Genomic DNA, 16,195 nt, shown 5'->3' on the forward strand with positions numbered 1-16,195 from the left:
GCTCACCTTCTTCCCACCCTGAAGCCTCTGAGCTGGGTGGGGGTGGGATTCTGCCAGTCTGGCCCTCCCAGAGCTTCACATTTTTTTCCCCTTCCCGTGACTAGTGGGATTGTATCTGGGGCAGCAGGTGCTGAGGGAGGGACTCTTGTTGTTTCAGATGCCGGTGACCTTCGAGGAGGTGGCTGTGTATTTCACCCAGAGGCAGGGAGCTCTGCTGGACCCTGCACAGAGAGCCCTCTACAGGGACGTCATGCAGGAGAACTATGAGATGGTGACCTCGCTGGGTAAGGGATTCCCGTCTGCTCTGTTATTACTAGCCATGGGACTTAAGTATCTGAATGTGTTCAGGTTCTTCCTCAGTCAGTTACATTAGAGGCAAATGGGTTCCATAATGCACAGCTGCCATGTGAGAGAGAGTTGCATCTCTGTGCCCTCTCCAGTGGAACATGGGTGTCAAAACCCAGTGGACAAGCTAAACTATCCCCACCCCTCCACCTTTCAAAGGGGCATAAATCGAGCATTGTCCTGTCTGTGTTGTTTCTTGGCTGCACACACAATCCCTGTTCACCTCCCTTGTTGGGACTAGCTCCAGCCCAGGGGAGGGCTCTGGGCTCTTCAGGTTTAGAAAGAGGCAGGGGTTTAAGTGCAGAGCTGTGTGTGAGTCAGCAAGGCCCCCAGAGTGCAGAGATCCTGGGAACGCCTAGTGAGGGTGTAGTAATAATTCAGCTCACCTCCCCAGACAACTTCCTCTGCGCAAGGGGGCTCAGTGACCACGTTCCCTTCCTCTTGGATAAAGTCATTGCGGAGAAACTAAATGGATTCTTTGCTTCAGTCTTCACGGCTGAGGATGTTAGGGAGATTCCCAAACCTGAGCTGGATTTTGTAGGTGACAAATCTGAGGAACTGTCACAGATTGAAGTCTCACTAGAGGAGGTTTTGGAATTAATTGATAAACTCAACATTAACAAGTCACCGGGACGAGATGGCATTCACCCAAGAGTTCTGAAAGAACTCAAATGTGAAGTTGCGGAACTATTAACTAAGGTTTGTAACCTGTCCTTTAAATCGGCTTCGGTACCCAATGACTGGAAGTTAGCTAATGTAACGCCAATATTTAAAAAGGGCTCTAGGGGTGATCCCAGCAATTACAGACCGGTAAGTCTAACGTCGGTACCGGGCAAATTAGTTGAAACAATAGTAAAGAATAAAATTGTGAGACACATAGAAAAACATAAACTCTTGAGCAATAGTCAACATGGTTTCTGTAAAGGGAAATCGTGTCTTACTAATCTATTAGAGTTCTTTGAAGGGGTCAACAAACCTGTGGACAAGGGGGATCCGGTGGACATAGTGTACTTAGATTTCCAGAAAGCCTTTGACAAGGTCCCTCACCAAAGTCTCTTACGTAAATTAAGCTGTCATGGGATAAAAGGAAAGGTCCTTTCATGGATTGAGAACTGGTTAAAGGACAGGGAACAAAGGGTAGGAATTAATGGTAAATTCTCAGAATGGAGAGGGGTAACTAGTGGTGTTCCCCAAGGGTCAGTCCTAGGACCAATCCTATTCAATTTATTCATAAATGATCTGGAGAAAGGGGTAAACAGTGAGGTGGCAAAGTTTGCAGATGATACTAAACTACTCAAGATAGTTAAGACCAAAGCAGATTGTGAAGAACTTCAAAAAGATCTCACAAAACTAAGTGATTGGGCAACAAAATGGCAAATGAAATTTAATGTGGATAAATGTAAAGTAATGCACATTGGAAGAAATAACCCCAACTATACATACAACATGATGGGGGCTAATTTAGCTACAACGAGTCAGGAAAAAGATCTTGGAGTTATCGTGGATAGTTCTCTGAAGATGTCCACGCAGTGTGCAGAGGCGGTCAAAAAAGCAAACAGGATGTTAGGAATCATTAAAAAGGGGATAGAGAATAAGACTGAGAATATATTATTGCCCTTATATAAATCCATGGTACGCCCACATCTCGAATACTGTGTACAGATGTGGTGGTCTCACCTCAAAAAAGATATTCTAGCACTAGAAAAGGTTCAGAAAAGAGCAACTAAAATGATTAGGGGTTTAGAGAGGGTCCCATATGAGAAAAGATTAAAGAGGCTAGGACTCTTCAGTTTGGAAAAGAGAAGACTAAGGGGGGACATGATAGAGGTATATAAAATCATGAGTGATGTTGAGAAAGTGGATAAGGAGAAGTTATTTACTTATTCCCATAATACAAGAACTAGGGGTCACCAAATGAAATTAATAGGCAGCAGGTTTAAAACAAATAAAAGGAAGTTCTTCTTCACGCAGCGCACAGTCAACTTGTGGAACTCCTTACCTGAGCAGGTTGTGAAGGCTAGGACTATAACAATGTTTAAAAGGGGACTGGATAAATTCATGGTGGCTAAGTCCATAAATGGCTATTAGCCAGGATGGGTAAGAATGGTGTCCCTAGCCTCTGTTTGTCAGATGGTGGAGATGGATGGCAGGAGAGAGATCACTTGATCATTGCCTGTTAGGTTCACTCCCTCAGGGGCACCTGGCATTGGCCACTGTCGGTAGAGAGATACTGGGCTAGATGGACCTTTGGTCTGACCCGGTACGGCCTTTCTTATGTTCTTATGGATGCCACGTTCCTCCAGCAGAGCACAGGGACAGGTTCCACTCACGGAATGTCCTTAGTGACAAATACTCCACCAGTGCTCCATGCACCCTCATCTGGTCTGATTTCACCCCCTGCGCAGGATTTCCCCTTGCCAAACCTGAGCTTATCGCCCGCCTGGAGCAAGGGGAAGAGCCGTGGGTGCCCGATCTCCAGACCTGCGAGGAAAGAAGGCTTCCAAGATGCCCCCATACAGGTGAGGACTGACACAGAACCATCTAGGGAGGGAAGGAAAAAGTTGAGATTCCCCAAATATGGTGTGAGTAAACACCTTCAGTTCTTCCTCGTTACAGCCAGGACAGGGCTGTAGTCAGCAAATATCGCTCACGACTTTCCACCCATCCTCTTAGATGCAGGAGTTTCCTTCCCATTTCTCCTTCACTTTGGGTGGGATGTGGAGGCAGAATCCAATTGCTCAGTCTCTCTGTTGGGTTTTCCCTCGGTGCTATTCCTCTTTCTTCCAAGCACAATGACTCCTGTCTGGATTGTCTCTCTTCCAGAAGGTGCTGAGCGAGGGAATGAGAATGAGGAGGAGAATCATTATCAGGAAGTTCCTGGAGAAGTGCAACCCCAGGCGACCTTTGTGGGAGGAGCTGAAGGGAAATGTTTCAGTCCAAAGTCAGCACGAAAGTCACTTAAGAAAAGCCACACAGGAGAAAGGCCCCATAAGTGCTTGGACTGTGGGAAAAGTTTCGTGCAAAGGTCACACCTTGTTTGTCATCAGTCAATCCACACAGGAGAGAGACCCCACAAGTGCTTGGACTGTGGGAAAAGTTTCATAAGAAGGTCACACCTTGTTTGTCATCAGTCAGTCCACACAGGAGAGAGACTCCACAAGTGCTTGGACTGTGGGAAAAGTTTCAAACACAGGTCACACCTTGTTAAACATCAGTCAGTCCACACAGGAGAGAGACCCCACAAGTGCTTGGACTGTGGGAAAAGTTTCAAACACAGGTCACACCTTGTTCAACATCAGTCAGTCCACACAGGAGAGAGACTCCACAAGTGCTTGGATTGTGGGAAAAGTTTCAGACGGAGATCAGCCCTGGTTAAACACCAGAAAATCCACACAGGAGGGAGACCCCACAAGTGCTTGGACTGTGGGAAAAGTTTCATGCAAAGGTCACACCTTGTTAAACATCAGGCAATCCACACAGGAGAGAGACCCCACAAGTGCTTGGACTGTGGGAAAAGTTTCATAAGAAGGTCAAACCGTGTTGAACATCAGGCAATTCACACAGGAGATAGACCCTACAAGTGCTTGGACTGTGGGAAAAGTTTCAAGGAAAGGGCCTACCTTGTTAAACATAAGGCAATCCACACAGGAGAGAGACCCCACAAGTGCTTGGACTGTGGGAAAAGTTTCATACAAAGGTCAGACCTTGTTTGTCATCAGTCAGTCCACACAGGAGAGAGACCCCACAAGTGCTTGGACTGTGGGAAAAGTTTCATACGAAGGTCACACCTTGTTTGTCATCAGTCAGTCCACACAGGAGAGAGACCCCACAAGTGCGTGGACTGTGAGAAAAGTTTCACAAGAAGGTCAAACCTTGTTCGACATCAGGCAATCCACACAGGAGAGAGACCCCACAAGTGCTTGGACTGTGCGGAAAGTTTCATACGCAGGTCAGTCCTTGTTACACATAAAGTAGTGGACACAGGAGAGAGACTCCACAAGTGCTTGGACTGTGGGAAAAGTTTCAGACGGAGATCAGTCCTGGTTCAACACCAGAAAATCCACACAGGAGGGAGACCCCACAAGTGCTTGGACTGTGGGAAAAGTTTCAAACAAAGGTCACACCTTGTTCAACATCAGTCAGTCCACACAGGAGAGAGACCCCACAAGTGCTTGGACTGTGGGAAAAGTTTCATACAGAGGTCAGAGCTTGTTTGTCATCAGTCCGTCCACACAGGAGAGAGACCCCACAAGTGCGTGGACTGTGAGAAAAGTTTCAAAAGAAGGTCACACCTTGTTTGTCATCAGTCAGTCCACACAGGAGAGAGACCCCACAAGTGCTTGGACTGTGAGAAAAGTTTCAGAAGAAGGTCACAGCTTGTTCAACATCAGTCAGTCCACACAGGAGAGAGACCCCACAAGTGCTTGGACTGTGGGAAAAGTTTCAAACACAGGTCACACCTTGTTCAACATCAGTCTGTCCACACAGGAGACAGACCCCACAAGTGCTTGGACTGTGGGAAAAGTTTCATACGGAGGTCACAGCTTGTTTGTCATCAGTCAGTCCACACAGGAGAGAGACCCCACAAGTGCTTGGACTGTGGGAAAAGTTTCAAACACAGGTCAAACCTTGTTGAACATCAGGCAATCCACACAGGAGAGAGACTCCACAAGTGCTTGAACTGTGGGAAAAGATTCAAACAGAGGTCAAGCCTTGTTCACCATCAGGCAATTCACACAGGAGATAGACCCTACAAGTGCTTGGACTGTGGGGAAAGTTTCAGACGGAGATCAGCCCTGGTTAAACACCAGAAAATCCACACAGGAGAGAGACTCCACAAGTGCGTGGACTGTGGGGAAAGTTTCATAAGAAGGTCACACCTTGTTCGACATAAGGCAATCCACACAGGAGAGAGACCCCACAAGTGCTTGGACTGTGGGAAAAGTTTCATAAGAAGGTCAAACCTTGTTGAACATCAGGCAATCCACACAGGAGAGTGACTGTGTAAGTGCTTGGACTGTGCGAAAAGCTTCACATGGAGATCAGATCTCATTCAACATGGGAGAATCCACACAGGATCTAAACTTCTGTGACACATGACAAAAAGGGTTAAGCAGCTTCCATGTAATTGACTCAGATCAGGCCTTGTTACACATCAGGGAAAACTAAATCCTCAGTACCACTTCTAGGGCCGGCTCCAGGCACCAGACGAGGAAGCACGTGCCTGGGGGGGCGGCACTTTTTGCTTGGGGTGGAAAAAAAGCTTGAGCTGGCTCTGATCACTTCAAACTAATCTTATTGAGAGCGGCAACAGTTCCTCAGTAACTCTCTGCATTTGATTTTGTTACAAAATCAATAAGTTCGGATGGCATGAGCCCCAGAGGGACAGACGGTTCCACGAGCAGTCCTCCTTCGATACCCCATTAGAGATTTCAAAAGGTCTCTTACCTCTTGATTGGCGCCTTGGGGTTCGAAGGGGAACAGTCCGCAGTAGCTGCCGCTGGCTGAGCCTGGCGTTACCATCCGAGTCACGGCATCAATAATTGTGGAAGAAAACAGAGTTTTTACTTTTAGGTTGGTTGTAACAAATCAGAGACAGTTTATTCTTAAGCAATTGCAAGAGGGGAACTGCACACCCAGGCAGGGAATCTCTCTTAGTCCAGGTAGGGCTCCAAAGATAAACAGTTGGAGCAAGACTTTCTACCTTTTTTTAAATCGACAATAATGATTATAGCTGAACAACCTTCCCACTTGCTGAAACCAGAAAACTGGATCTACATAAAGGTCCATCAGCGAAAGACCGCCCTGGCTCCACGCTGGAAAGGCCCTTATCAAGTCCTGATGACTACCAACACCGCTGTAAAATGCCAAGAACTGACTGTCTGGACCCGTGCTTCTCACTGCAAAAAGGCCTCTCCACCTCAAGAGGACTTTACGACTGATGATCAGCCTGTTTCTCCTTCTGGTGCTGCTGTTTCTTTTGGGCAGCAGAAAAAAAGGATAAGATAAAGTGCTAGTAACCTCTCCCTTGTCCACTGACAGAACTACCACGCATTTGATTTGTGCTAAAAAACCTAAAGCATTACAGGGTGATGTGCTAGTAACCTCTCCCCTGCAAAATGCTAAACCACCACTGTGCCAAGAAGTAGGAACACTTACTCTACTGAAACCACCAAAGCCCAGATATTTCTGACCACAAAGAACATTAAAAACTGGCACTGGTGGGGAAAAAAAAATATTGTATACTAGCAAGAAGGACATTATGGGGACGAGTCTTGGAAATGTGATATTCGTTGGACTTTGGGGTTTATTCCAAGTAATGCATGCTGTGCTTTTGGACAAGTACCTTCAGCATGTATAGCACTCCCCAGTTGGCTTTCTGATGATGAATACCAAAGGCATTTTGCTGCCACAAATGCTACTCCTACCATCTCCCCCACCACCACTACCTCCCCTGTAATATACCCAGATACAAATATATTCTAATGAAATACAGTGGCCAAAGCCTACACGTCTTAGTGATTTACTAAAATTCTGCTCAAAAAAATTGATTCTTTAAAATTCAAAATAAGTCATATAAGCAAACAAGTAAAAAAACAAATGGGTCAATAAAAATAGAAATCTAGACTATCACTACAAATAAGCCCCCAAAATCTAAAATTAATGGGTTCTATAGCAAGGTAAATATAATGGCCGTTCCCGAAATGTATAGCATGTGAAATGAAAAAGTCCCTTATTTTTACTTAGTCACCCAACTAGGGTAAATAATCAAACGTATACCCAAAAAGTCTGTTCTGCCACCGGAAATTTTACCTGTACTAAAATAATCCCAGTAACCAATAATTTAACCTGCACCATATTGCAATATATCCCTTCCCATGCTATTAATGCTAATGCCTCCCAAAAGTATCTAAAAGTGTTTAGCCAATAAATGTGGCATGGTACTTCACCTAAAAAAAAAAAAAGAGAAAGCTAAATTATGCTCGGGACTATAAATGTACACTGCCCGTCTCCAGTTTTCAGGTCACCTCTATATATTCTAATTGCTCAAAAGGAGCTGCCATTAGGTTAGCACAGCAAAGGGCCTGGGTTTCCTCTTAAAAAAAAAAAAGGGGGGGGGGGAGGGGACATCACTAATCATCTATAAAATGGTGCCAGTAGCGCAGCTGCAATTTGGAATATCTATAAAGGTCAACAACATAAATAAATTGGAAAAGGCCACGGGTCTTCTCTCTGGAGCACAGCTAACCCAGGTACAGGCTGAATTACGTGTTATCTCTGCCCTTAGTTCAATGACCCAGAAACTTCTGATGACGATGGTGCTAAATATCACTGAGGCTGGGAAGGCATTGTGGTGAGATCTGGCTTGTTCAGAAATTCAGGATTTCCTGAATGACCAGCTCATGGCCATTCAGAGTGATCTGGAGCATCATGCTTTGCCTACGGCTCTTACAGACACTTCAGGAGTATCATCTGATCCGTGGCCGTAAAGACTTTCTGGGTGGAAGTGCAGGCATTCGCAGTGCTCCTTCCAAGCATACGGACCAACTGGAGGGATGTGGGTTCCCACATACTGTATCCTGCTGGGTCCGTGGCAAAAATGCATGTGGGATTAAATAATTCACCAAAACATTTGGGAAATTAAACTACCTGGTATTCCTAACCGATTTGTAGTCAGTGCTCCTGGAATAACCCCCGAGATTTAAATAAAAATAGGGAATCAGTGGACACTTTGGCCTTTAGAACCCCCACAGCTTCAGCGTGTACAAAAACTGAAGCCAGGGGAAGTTGTCACTGTTCATGACAACGTTTGTTGGAAGGGTATGGGACAAAAAACGACCCTACAGAACACCTGCTTTTCCAAGCTAATAATAGCCACGTGTATGTTGTAAGAGAAAACTTCAATAGGCCTCATATTTCTCCCAGGCCTCTATTTATCCAAGGTAAGCTAACTGCATAAGTGAGTAGGAGGGTTGGAGAAGGGGGACAAGAAAGAAACTTGCCAAAGGAGAAGGAGTGGTAAAACCAGTAACCGCAAGAGTACAACCTGTGAATAACAGGAAAAACTTCTTTAGCTATATTCTTAATAAGGCTTGTTTTTGATAAACTTCTAAGTTACTAATAAGGTTTGGAAAAGTGGGTGTGTAACTGTTTGTGGTTTTAAGCTTTAAGGTTCCTTGTTATCGGGAGAGCTACCAGCATATGCTTGAAATAAAGAAGCCTCAGGCTGATCTGACTCAAACACAACGCATGGTTAATTTTCCACCCCAATGTCAAAGCCACCACTTTGCAAGACATACATTTTAATCTCACCACTGCTGCAGGCAATAGAGTTCTACAATCAGCCCTGAGATTCCAAATAACCCTTTAATTGAACTGCCTTAGTACCTGACCGATTCCAAAATTTGCTTTCACTGCTACCAAAGGTCCAGAAAATCTCTGAATTACAAGGTCAAATTCATATGCTCCAAAATATATATATCAAATTGAAAAGTGTGCCTTTCATACAGCCTATAGTGTATCTATTTTATGTACTAATTATGATGTATTGTGCTATGTAACTAAGGCAGTACAACAGCTGCATCATATTATTACAATGGGAATGTTAATGCTTTTATTGCTTTTGTTTAGCTTAAAATTATGTTGTCGTAAAGAATGTAATAATAATAATACCTTACATGTTCATACTAACCCAGGGCCAGTGCTACCATTAGGCGACCCTAAGCCGTCGCCTAGGGCGCCAGGATTCGGGGGGTGGCATTTTGTGCGCTCCCCACGGGGCACACGGGAGCTTCCGGTTCCACTCCTGTCGTGCCGCCAAAGAAGGACTTTCTTCCGATGTGCCACGAAAAACAGCAGCAGGCAATTGAGCAGCTCAATGACTGCTGCTGTCGCCGGCGGCATTTCGGCAGAGAGTCCTTCTTCGGCGGCACGACGGGACTGGAACCGGAAGCTTCCACGCGCCCTGAGGGGAGCGCACAAAATGCCGCCCCCCGAATTCTGCCTAGGGCGCCAGAAACCCTGGCGCCGCTCCTGTACTAACCATGCATTGTTGTTGCAGCCAACCAAAGCCCATGAGGCTAAACCATTTAATCTAAAATCAAAAATGCAAGGTTTAATAAAAATAAAAGTTTAAAATTGATTGTTGTGCTAGAAGCACAAAAGGGGTGTGTGTGGAAGTATAGTAGACATTTTGTGTTGTCAAGTGACAGAGTAAAAGACAGGCTAACCTTGCTAATAGCGCAAGATTTGTAGAAGCAGGGTTTGTGCTAGGCGGCTGGGGAAATGGTCAGAAATGCTGTTTTTTGACCTTGCTTTAATAATAATAAAACATAAACTGGAGCAAAGCTTATTTAAAAAAATCAGGCAAAAATGTATAAACAAACTGCAGCTATAATCATTCTTGTCTATAAAAAAAAAAAGGTAGAAAGGCCTTGCCCCAATTGTTTATATTTGGAGCCCTACCTAAAGTAAGGGAAATTCCCTGCCCGAGTGTGTAGTTCCCCTCTTGCAATTGCTTAAGAATAAACTGTCTCCAGGATAGGCTGTAGATGGTTGATAATGCGGTGGAGAGGTTTTAGCTGGGGGCTGTACGTGATGGCCAGTGGTGTTCTGTTATTTTCCTTGTTGGGCCTGTCCTGTAATAGGTGACTTCTGGGTACCCATCTTGCTCTGTCAATCTGTTTCCTCACTTCCCCAGGCGGGTATTGTAGTTTTAAGAATGCTTGATAAAGCTCTTATAGGTGTTTGTCTCTGCCGGAGGGATTGGAGCAAATGCGGTTGTGTCTTGAGGCATGGCTGTAGACAGTGGATCGTGTGATGTGTCCTGGATGGATGCTGGAGGCATGTAGGTAAGTATAGAGGTCAGTAGGTTTCCAGTATAGGGTGGTGTTTATGTGATCATCAGTTATTTGCACTGTAGTTTCCATGAAGTGGATCTCTTGTGTGTCCTGGTCCAGGCTGAGGTTGATGGTGGGGTGGAAATTGTTGAAATCCTGGTGGAATTCTTCAAGGGTCTCCTTCCCATGGGTCCATATGATGAAGATGTCATCAATGTAGCACAAGTAGAGGAGGGGGCGCTAGGGGACGAGAGCTGAAAAAACGTTCTTCTAAGAAAGCCATAAAAATGTTGGCATACTGTGGGGCCATGCGGATACCCGTAGCAGTGTCGCTGACTTGAAGGTATAAGTTGTCCCCAGATCTGAAATGGTTGTGAGTGAGGACAAAGTGACAAAGCTCAGTTGCCAGGTGTGCTGTGGCATCATCAGGGATACTGTTCCTGACAGCTTGTAGCCCATCCTCGTGTGGAATATTGGTGTAGAGAGCGTCTCCACTCAGCAGGCTCAAAAAAGAGGCTCTCTCTGGGAAAACCCAGCCATAGGGTAACCCAGTTTGTTACTGAAATATGCCATAGTTCTGGGGAACGCCCACAGACTAACTCCTCAGAGACAACAAAGGACTGACTGTCCCTGTTAGAAAACTCTTATTTGGCCGTCCACCAATAGAAAGAAAGGGGTAAACAAAGAAACTTACAATTCATCTGTAGCGTAGTGTGGCGCTCACCTGTGCCATGGAGTTCCTTGACCCCATGACCCACTAAAGACTTTTCCAGTATAAAGGTTCTGAGTATAAGAAGGGGCGGGGAGAAGGGCTCTGGCCACCTCCCCTGCTCCATCTCTACTCATGGGAGCAAGATCTCTTGAAAGACAGTAGGAGCATCATTGAGCTGGGGGTGTGGTCCTAGCTGGAAGGCTTTCCAATGAACATGGACTGCTGAAAGCTTTGGGGTGAGAGAAATCCCTTTGCTTGTAAGGGTACGGCAACACTCCAAACCTAAGTTGACCTGTATGAGGTTGACTTATAACCACTCCAGTAATGATTGTGGAGCTGGCCCTGGGTGAGAGACACCTCTCCCCAGCCATCGCAGCTCCTGTGGTCCTGGGCCGGGCTGAGGGAGGGGTTCCTCTCCCCTGCAGCTCCAGTGGACCCGGGCTAAGCCTTCAGAGGGGCCCCTCCCTGCCTGCCTCCATGGCCCTCGATAGCCTGCAGTGCAGCTGCGTAGCCTGCAGGGAACACAGTTTCTGACCCCCCCCACCCCAATCTCCCGTTAGCAGAGTGATTGCTAGTCCCTGAGTTCCCCCTTGGGGGCCAGACTTTCTCGTTCCCAGATAGTCTCCCATTACACCAGGCCGTGCCGGAAAGCATTTAGTGTTTGTACATTTTATCCCTTATGCACCAGAATTAACTAGATGCTAAAAAAGTGGGGAGCAGGGACAGTAAAATGGGGTGTTTTAGCTTCTCTGCTATTTCAGGGCGACGGGGTGAGTGCGAGAGATTCCCTCCTTCCCCTAAAAAAAAGAATGAGGCGTTCTTGTGGTACCTTAGAAACGAACACCTATATTCGGGCATAAGCTTTGGTGGGCTAAAACCCACTTCAGATGCATAGAGTGGAACATACAGGAGGAAGATATACATACAGAGAACATGAAAAGATGGGGGTTGCTATGCCAACTTTGAGACTAGTCAATTAAGGTGAGCTATTAGGAGGAGAAAAAAAAACATTTGTAGTGATAATCAGGGTGGCCCATTTCAAACAGTTGACAAGACAGTGTGAGTAACAGCAGGGGAAAACTGATACTAGCTCGCCTGAGTTGATTAGTCTCACAGAGTTGGTATGGCAACCTCCATTTTTTCATTGTGTGTGTGTGTGTGTGTGTGTGTGTGTGTCTTCCTACTGTATGCACCACTCCATGCATCTGATGAAGTGCGTCATAGCCCACGAAAGCTTATGCCCAAAAAAATTTGTTAGTCTCTAAGGTGCCAGAAGGAGTCCTCGTTCCTTTTGCGGATACAGACTAATACGGCTCCCACTCTGAAACCTTCTTCCCCTGTCACTGTCACGCTCCACTCTCAACACAGCAGGCTCAGTCCCAGCCATGGAAAGTTTAACCTGTCTCTGTTCTATCCCTCCATCTCCCAAGGTGTCACTTACCACCTGTCCCTGGCTCTCCAGGCTTAGGAGTCACAGCTTTGATGTCTATGGTCTTAGGTCAGATGCCTGAGTGCTGGAGAAGGAAGTGTCACAGACTTGGGAGTGTGCAGGGAAATCTCAATGAACTTCAAAGCACAGTTTGACCTTCAGATTTTATAGCCCTGCTTCCATCTATTGGTAAAATTGTTTCCTGGCTTTTTCTAGGTTTAGTCCAGATCATTTGTAGATGTGAAGGTGGTTTTGTCTTTCATTCTCTTTCTTTTATGATGATGATGCTAAAACTTTTGTAACTCATACAGCCGAATAAGGAGGTGAGAAGTGAAGCTGGTTTCGCCACTTCAGAAGAAAATGGGTAAATTTCTTAAGAGTCTCTGAGATTTTACTTTATGAATGTGAAATCATTTTATAGTCCACCCTGGCCTGTGGGTTTTTCTCTCTTCGTGAAGGCCGTGAGGTCACATCTTTGATATTAGTTTAGTTGGATAGGTTGTAGCTCAGATTTCCCGCAGGTTTCAAGAGACAAATCGTCATTTGCACAAATCATCCTTTTTTAGATATTATTTTATGTTAATGTTTGTGTAACCCTTTGTCGTGAGATTTTTGTGTGTGTGGTTTGAACAATGACAGTAATAATAATAATAATAATTGGAGATATACCAATCTCCTAAAACTGGAAGAAACCTTGAAAGGTCATCGAGTCCAGCCCCCTGCCTTCACTAGCAGGACCAATTTTTGCCCCAGATCTCTAAGTGACCCCCTCAACCCTGGGTTAGCAGGCCAATGCTCAAACCACTGAGCTATCCCTCTAGTGATCAGTGTCTCTCAGCATGAACACTGATGGTGAGAGCTAGGGTACGTCCAGACTACCCGCCATATCCGCAGGTAGCAATCGATTTTTCGGGGATCGATATATCGCGTCTCATCTAGATGCGATATATCAATCCCCGAACGCGCTCCTGTCGACTCTGGAACTCCACTGGAGCGAGTGGAGTTAGCGGAGTCGACACAGGGAGCCGCGGACATCGATCCTGCGCCGTGAAGACCCGAGGTAAATCGATCTAAGATACTTTGACTTCAGCTATGCTATTCACGTACCTGAAGTTGTGTATTTTAGATCGATACCCTCTCCCCCAGTGTAGACCTGCCCCTAGATTCAGAATGCAAGAGGCAGAGACTGAAATGGAAGTTATTGCCTGTGAAAGCAATGTTAAGTGAGCCTAAACTTTTGTCAAGTTAACTGTGTACATGATAAAGAGGGGGAATGAGGGAGCTCTGAGAAACACAATTGCAACAGGTAATCTTAAGAAAGCCGTTAACCGCAAAAGAACAACTCTTTAAAATGGGACAACTTGGTTTTGCTGTGTTCCTAATAAGGAAATATTAATGAGGAAATGTGCTTATCTGTATATTGTTAAAAATCTATGTAAGCTTTTATTGTTTTCATCTTTGCAGAGCAGCTCGGTGCAGCTGTTTCTCCCCGCATGCTTGTATTACAATAAAGAGGCATCAGGCTGTCCGATCCAAACGCAAGGCCTGGGTAATTTCCACGACACTGTCTGATCCCTGCAGAGATGTGAGATACCGTTGGGAGGGGGAGAATTTGGGGGAACAGAGCTGGGAAACTGCTGGGTTTGATCCTCCGAGCCTGACAGCCGAGGCTGAGAACTGTGAACTCGCTGCACTGGTACCAGAGAGGGAGGGACTCAGCTTGGACTGGCTGAGTCGTGTGAAGCTGCCCCTGAACTCTAAAGGTCCATGAACGACACCCCGGACAGTGATAGGGGAGGCAGTAGCGTCTCCCTATTCTTGAGATGCCAAACTTGGGCTGAGGCAAGAAGGGAGCGGGGATGTCAACAGACCTGGGCAGCCTTGAAGCCAGGCTGAACCCCATCACTGAGGCCAGAGGGAGATGAGGAACCTGACAGTCCACCCGGTCACCCCTTCCCCATCTACCTCAGTGTCCTGTGTTGGGATGACAGAGACTCTCTTTGCCCCCCATGCTCACCACTTATGTATGGTTCTGATATATCGTGTACAACGTAGGCCTGGTGAGGGATCATTGGAAAAGTCATGATCTGCTGTTGAAATGCATGTAACACCATGGTGAGATTTTATTGTATGTTTGTTGCTAGGGTGACCATATCCCAGGTGCCCAAAAAGAGGACACTGATGAAGGTGGGAGCTGGAGGGGGTAGAGTGGGTGCTGGAGGGGATGTGGCAGGGGTATTCACAAGGTGAGGTGTAATTAGGGTGACCAAATGTCCCGATTTTTCTAGGGACAGTCCTCATTTTTGGGTCTTTTTCTTATATAGGCTCCTATTACCCCCACTCCCCCATCCCAATTTTTCACATTTGCTGTCTGGTCACCCTAGGTGTAGTGCAGTTTCCCACTCTGGGAGAAGAGGGGTTAAAGCAGCCCTTGGGGAGGCTGTGCAAAGCCCAGCCAATGAGAGGAGGACTTGCGGAGAGAGCCAATGGAAAGGAGGCTTGATGGAGCAGCCAGCGAGGGCCATATAAAAAGGACTGTTCTGCAGAGCAGAGAACAGTCTCTTTCTCCAGCCTGATGGAAGAGGACTAGCTGTCTATAAAGAGAAGTGTCAGGCAGAGCAGGGTGGGGTCAGGTGAGTAAGCGGAGCTGCAGCCTGACTGGCTGCCAGACAGAAGCCCCAATAGGAGGCAGGGAAGGGGCTGGGGCTACCGGGAAGTGGCCCAGGGATAAAGAGGTAAGCAGCAGCACTTGGAGGGGAGGCAGTAAGTGCTGCTGCTAGAGGGTCCTGGGGGAGGGGCCCAGAGAAGCAAGCGGGTCTGTCCCACTTGCTGCCATAGAGAGTGGGCCATCGAAGAACCGCAGTTTGCCCCTGAGGGAAGGGCTGTACTAGGGGCTGCAGTTCGGCACCACGGCGACAGGCTGGGAGCAAGGGCTGCTGGTTCTCCTGTATGACGCGATCTGATTAAAATATCATATGGATCATTGTTGCAACCATTGTTCTGTGTTTGCAAGAAATCTTGTGCAAAGGTGGCCAAGTGAGGTGCCTATGGAAAGGATTGCAATAGCTGGGTATGTTTGTTCTAGTTGCATGCATATGTTATTGATGTGTTTGAAATTATGAGTATTGGCTACATACGTGTACTTCCATGAGTTTGATTCTGAGTAGCACCAGTGAAGCATTTGGCCAGTGTATTGTGAGGGGACGATTCAAATTGCGTGGCCCATCAAGAAGTACCTGACTGACAATGGGCCTCGGGAGATGCCAGTCCACATCTGATGAGCCTTCCTGGGAACATTCAAACTAGCATGTGGGCCATGGCTTCTGCCTGTAAAGTCATGCGTGGATGGGTGATTTGCCCATGTGATGGCTCATGTGACTAGACATTGTTACTGTTCTTTTCAATGGGATTCCCTGCACATGATGCAAGATATAAAAGACCCTGGAAACATCTCCATCTTACCTCTTTCCTGCTCCAGCTTCTCTGCTGCTCAAACCCTTGGACTATGCATTTATACGAAGGGGAGCGTTCCAACCGGGGAACGGAGGTCCTTCTAATGATTTGGGAGTAACAAGTACATTGATATAAGCCTGCAGTTTATTCCATCTCTGCCGAATCAAGAGCTTTGTGATTATTGTATGTATTTGATTCCTTGGACCAATTTTAACTCACCTTTCTTTTTATTAATAAACTTTTAAATGTTAGATACTAAAGAATTGGCAACAGCATGATTTCTGGGTAAGATCTGATTTGTATATTGACATGAGTGTGTAGCTGATCCTATGGGACCAGGAGAACCTTTAACTGGGGACACTGATTTTAATGACCACTCATCCCTCTAAGCAATGCTTCCAGTGATGATACAAGGGA

At 46.2% G+C, this 16,195-nt stretch overlaps 1 protein-coding gene across 2 annotated transcripts; it reads left to right on the forward strand.

Annotated features, from left to right (window-relative positions):
* The first annotated feature begins 229 nt into the window (after positions 1-229).
* LOC123346275 (zinc finger protein 850-like) lies at positions 230-9,175 on the forward strand. Of its 2 annotated transcripts, none has more exons than XM_044983591.1 (3): positions 230-284; positions 2,751-2,864; positions 3,169-9,175. In XM_044983591.1, exons 1-3 carry the CDS (start codon positions 251-253, stop codon positions 5,343-5,345), a joined length of 2,325 nt encoding a protein of 774 aa, XP_044839526.1. In that variant the 5' UTR covers positions 230-250; the 3' UTR covers positions 5,346-9,175. The 2 variants fall into 2 exon arrangements, with proteins under 2 accessions (XP_044839526.1, XP_044839527.1); XM_044983592.1 differs by having other exon boundaries at positions 3,172-9,175.
* The last annotated feature ends 7,020 nt before the right edge of the window (positions 9,176-16,195 follow it).

Source organism: Mauremys mutica, chromosome 12 (assembly GCF_020497125.1).
Source record: "Mauremys mutica isolate MM-2020 ecotype Southern chromosome 12, ASM2049712v1, whole genome shotgun sequence".
In the NCBI taxonomy this organism is placed as follows: Eukaryota; Metazoa; Chordata; order Testudines; family Geoemydidae; genus Mauremys; species Mauremys mutica.

What these genes read in the sequence shown, in the direction of transcription:
- LOC123346275 (XM_044983591.1), top strand. Translation starts at nt 251, where the DNA reads ATGCAGGAGAACTATGAGATGGTGACCTCGCTGG. An exon ending in TGAGATGGTGACCTCGCTGG is followed by an intron (nt 285 to 2,750) that starts GTAAGGGATTCC and finishes CCCCCTGCGCAG; the next exon opens with GATTTCCCCTTGCCAAACCT. An exon ending in TCCAAGATGCCCCCATACAG is followed by an intron (nt 2,865 to 3,168) that starts GTGAGGACTGAC and finishes TCTCTCTTCCAG; the next exon opens with AAGGTGCTGAGCGAGGGAAT.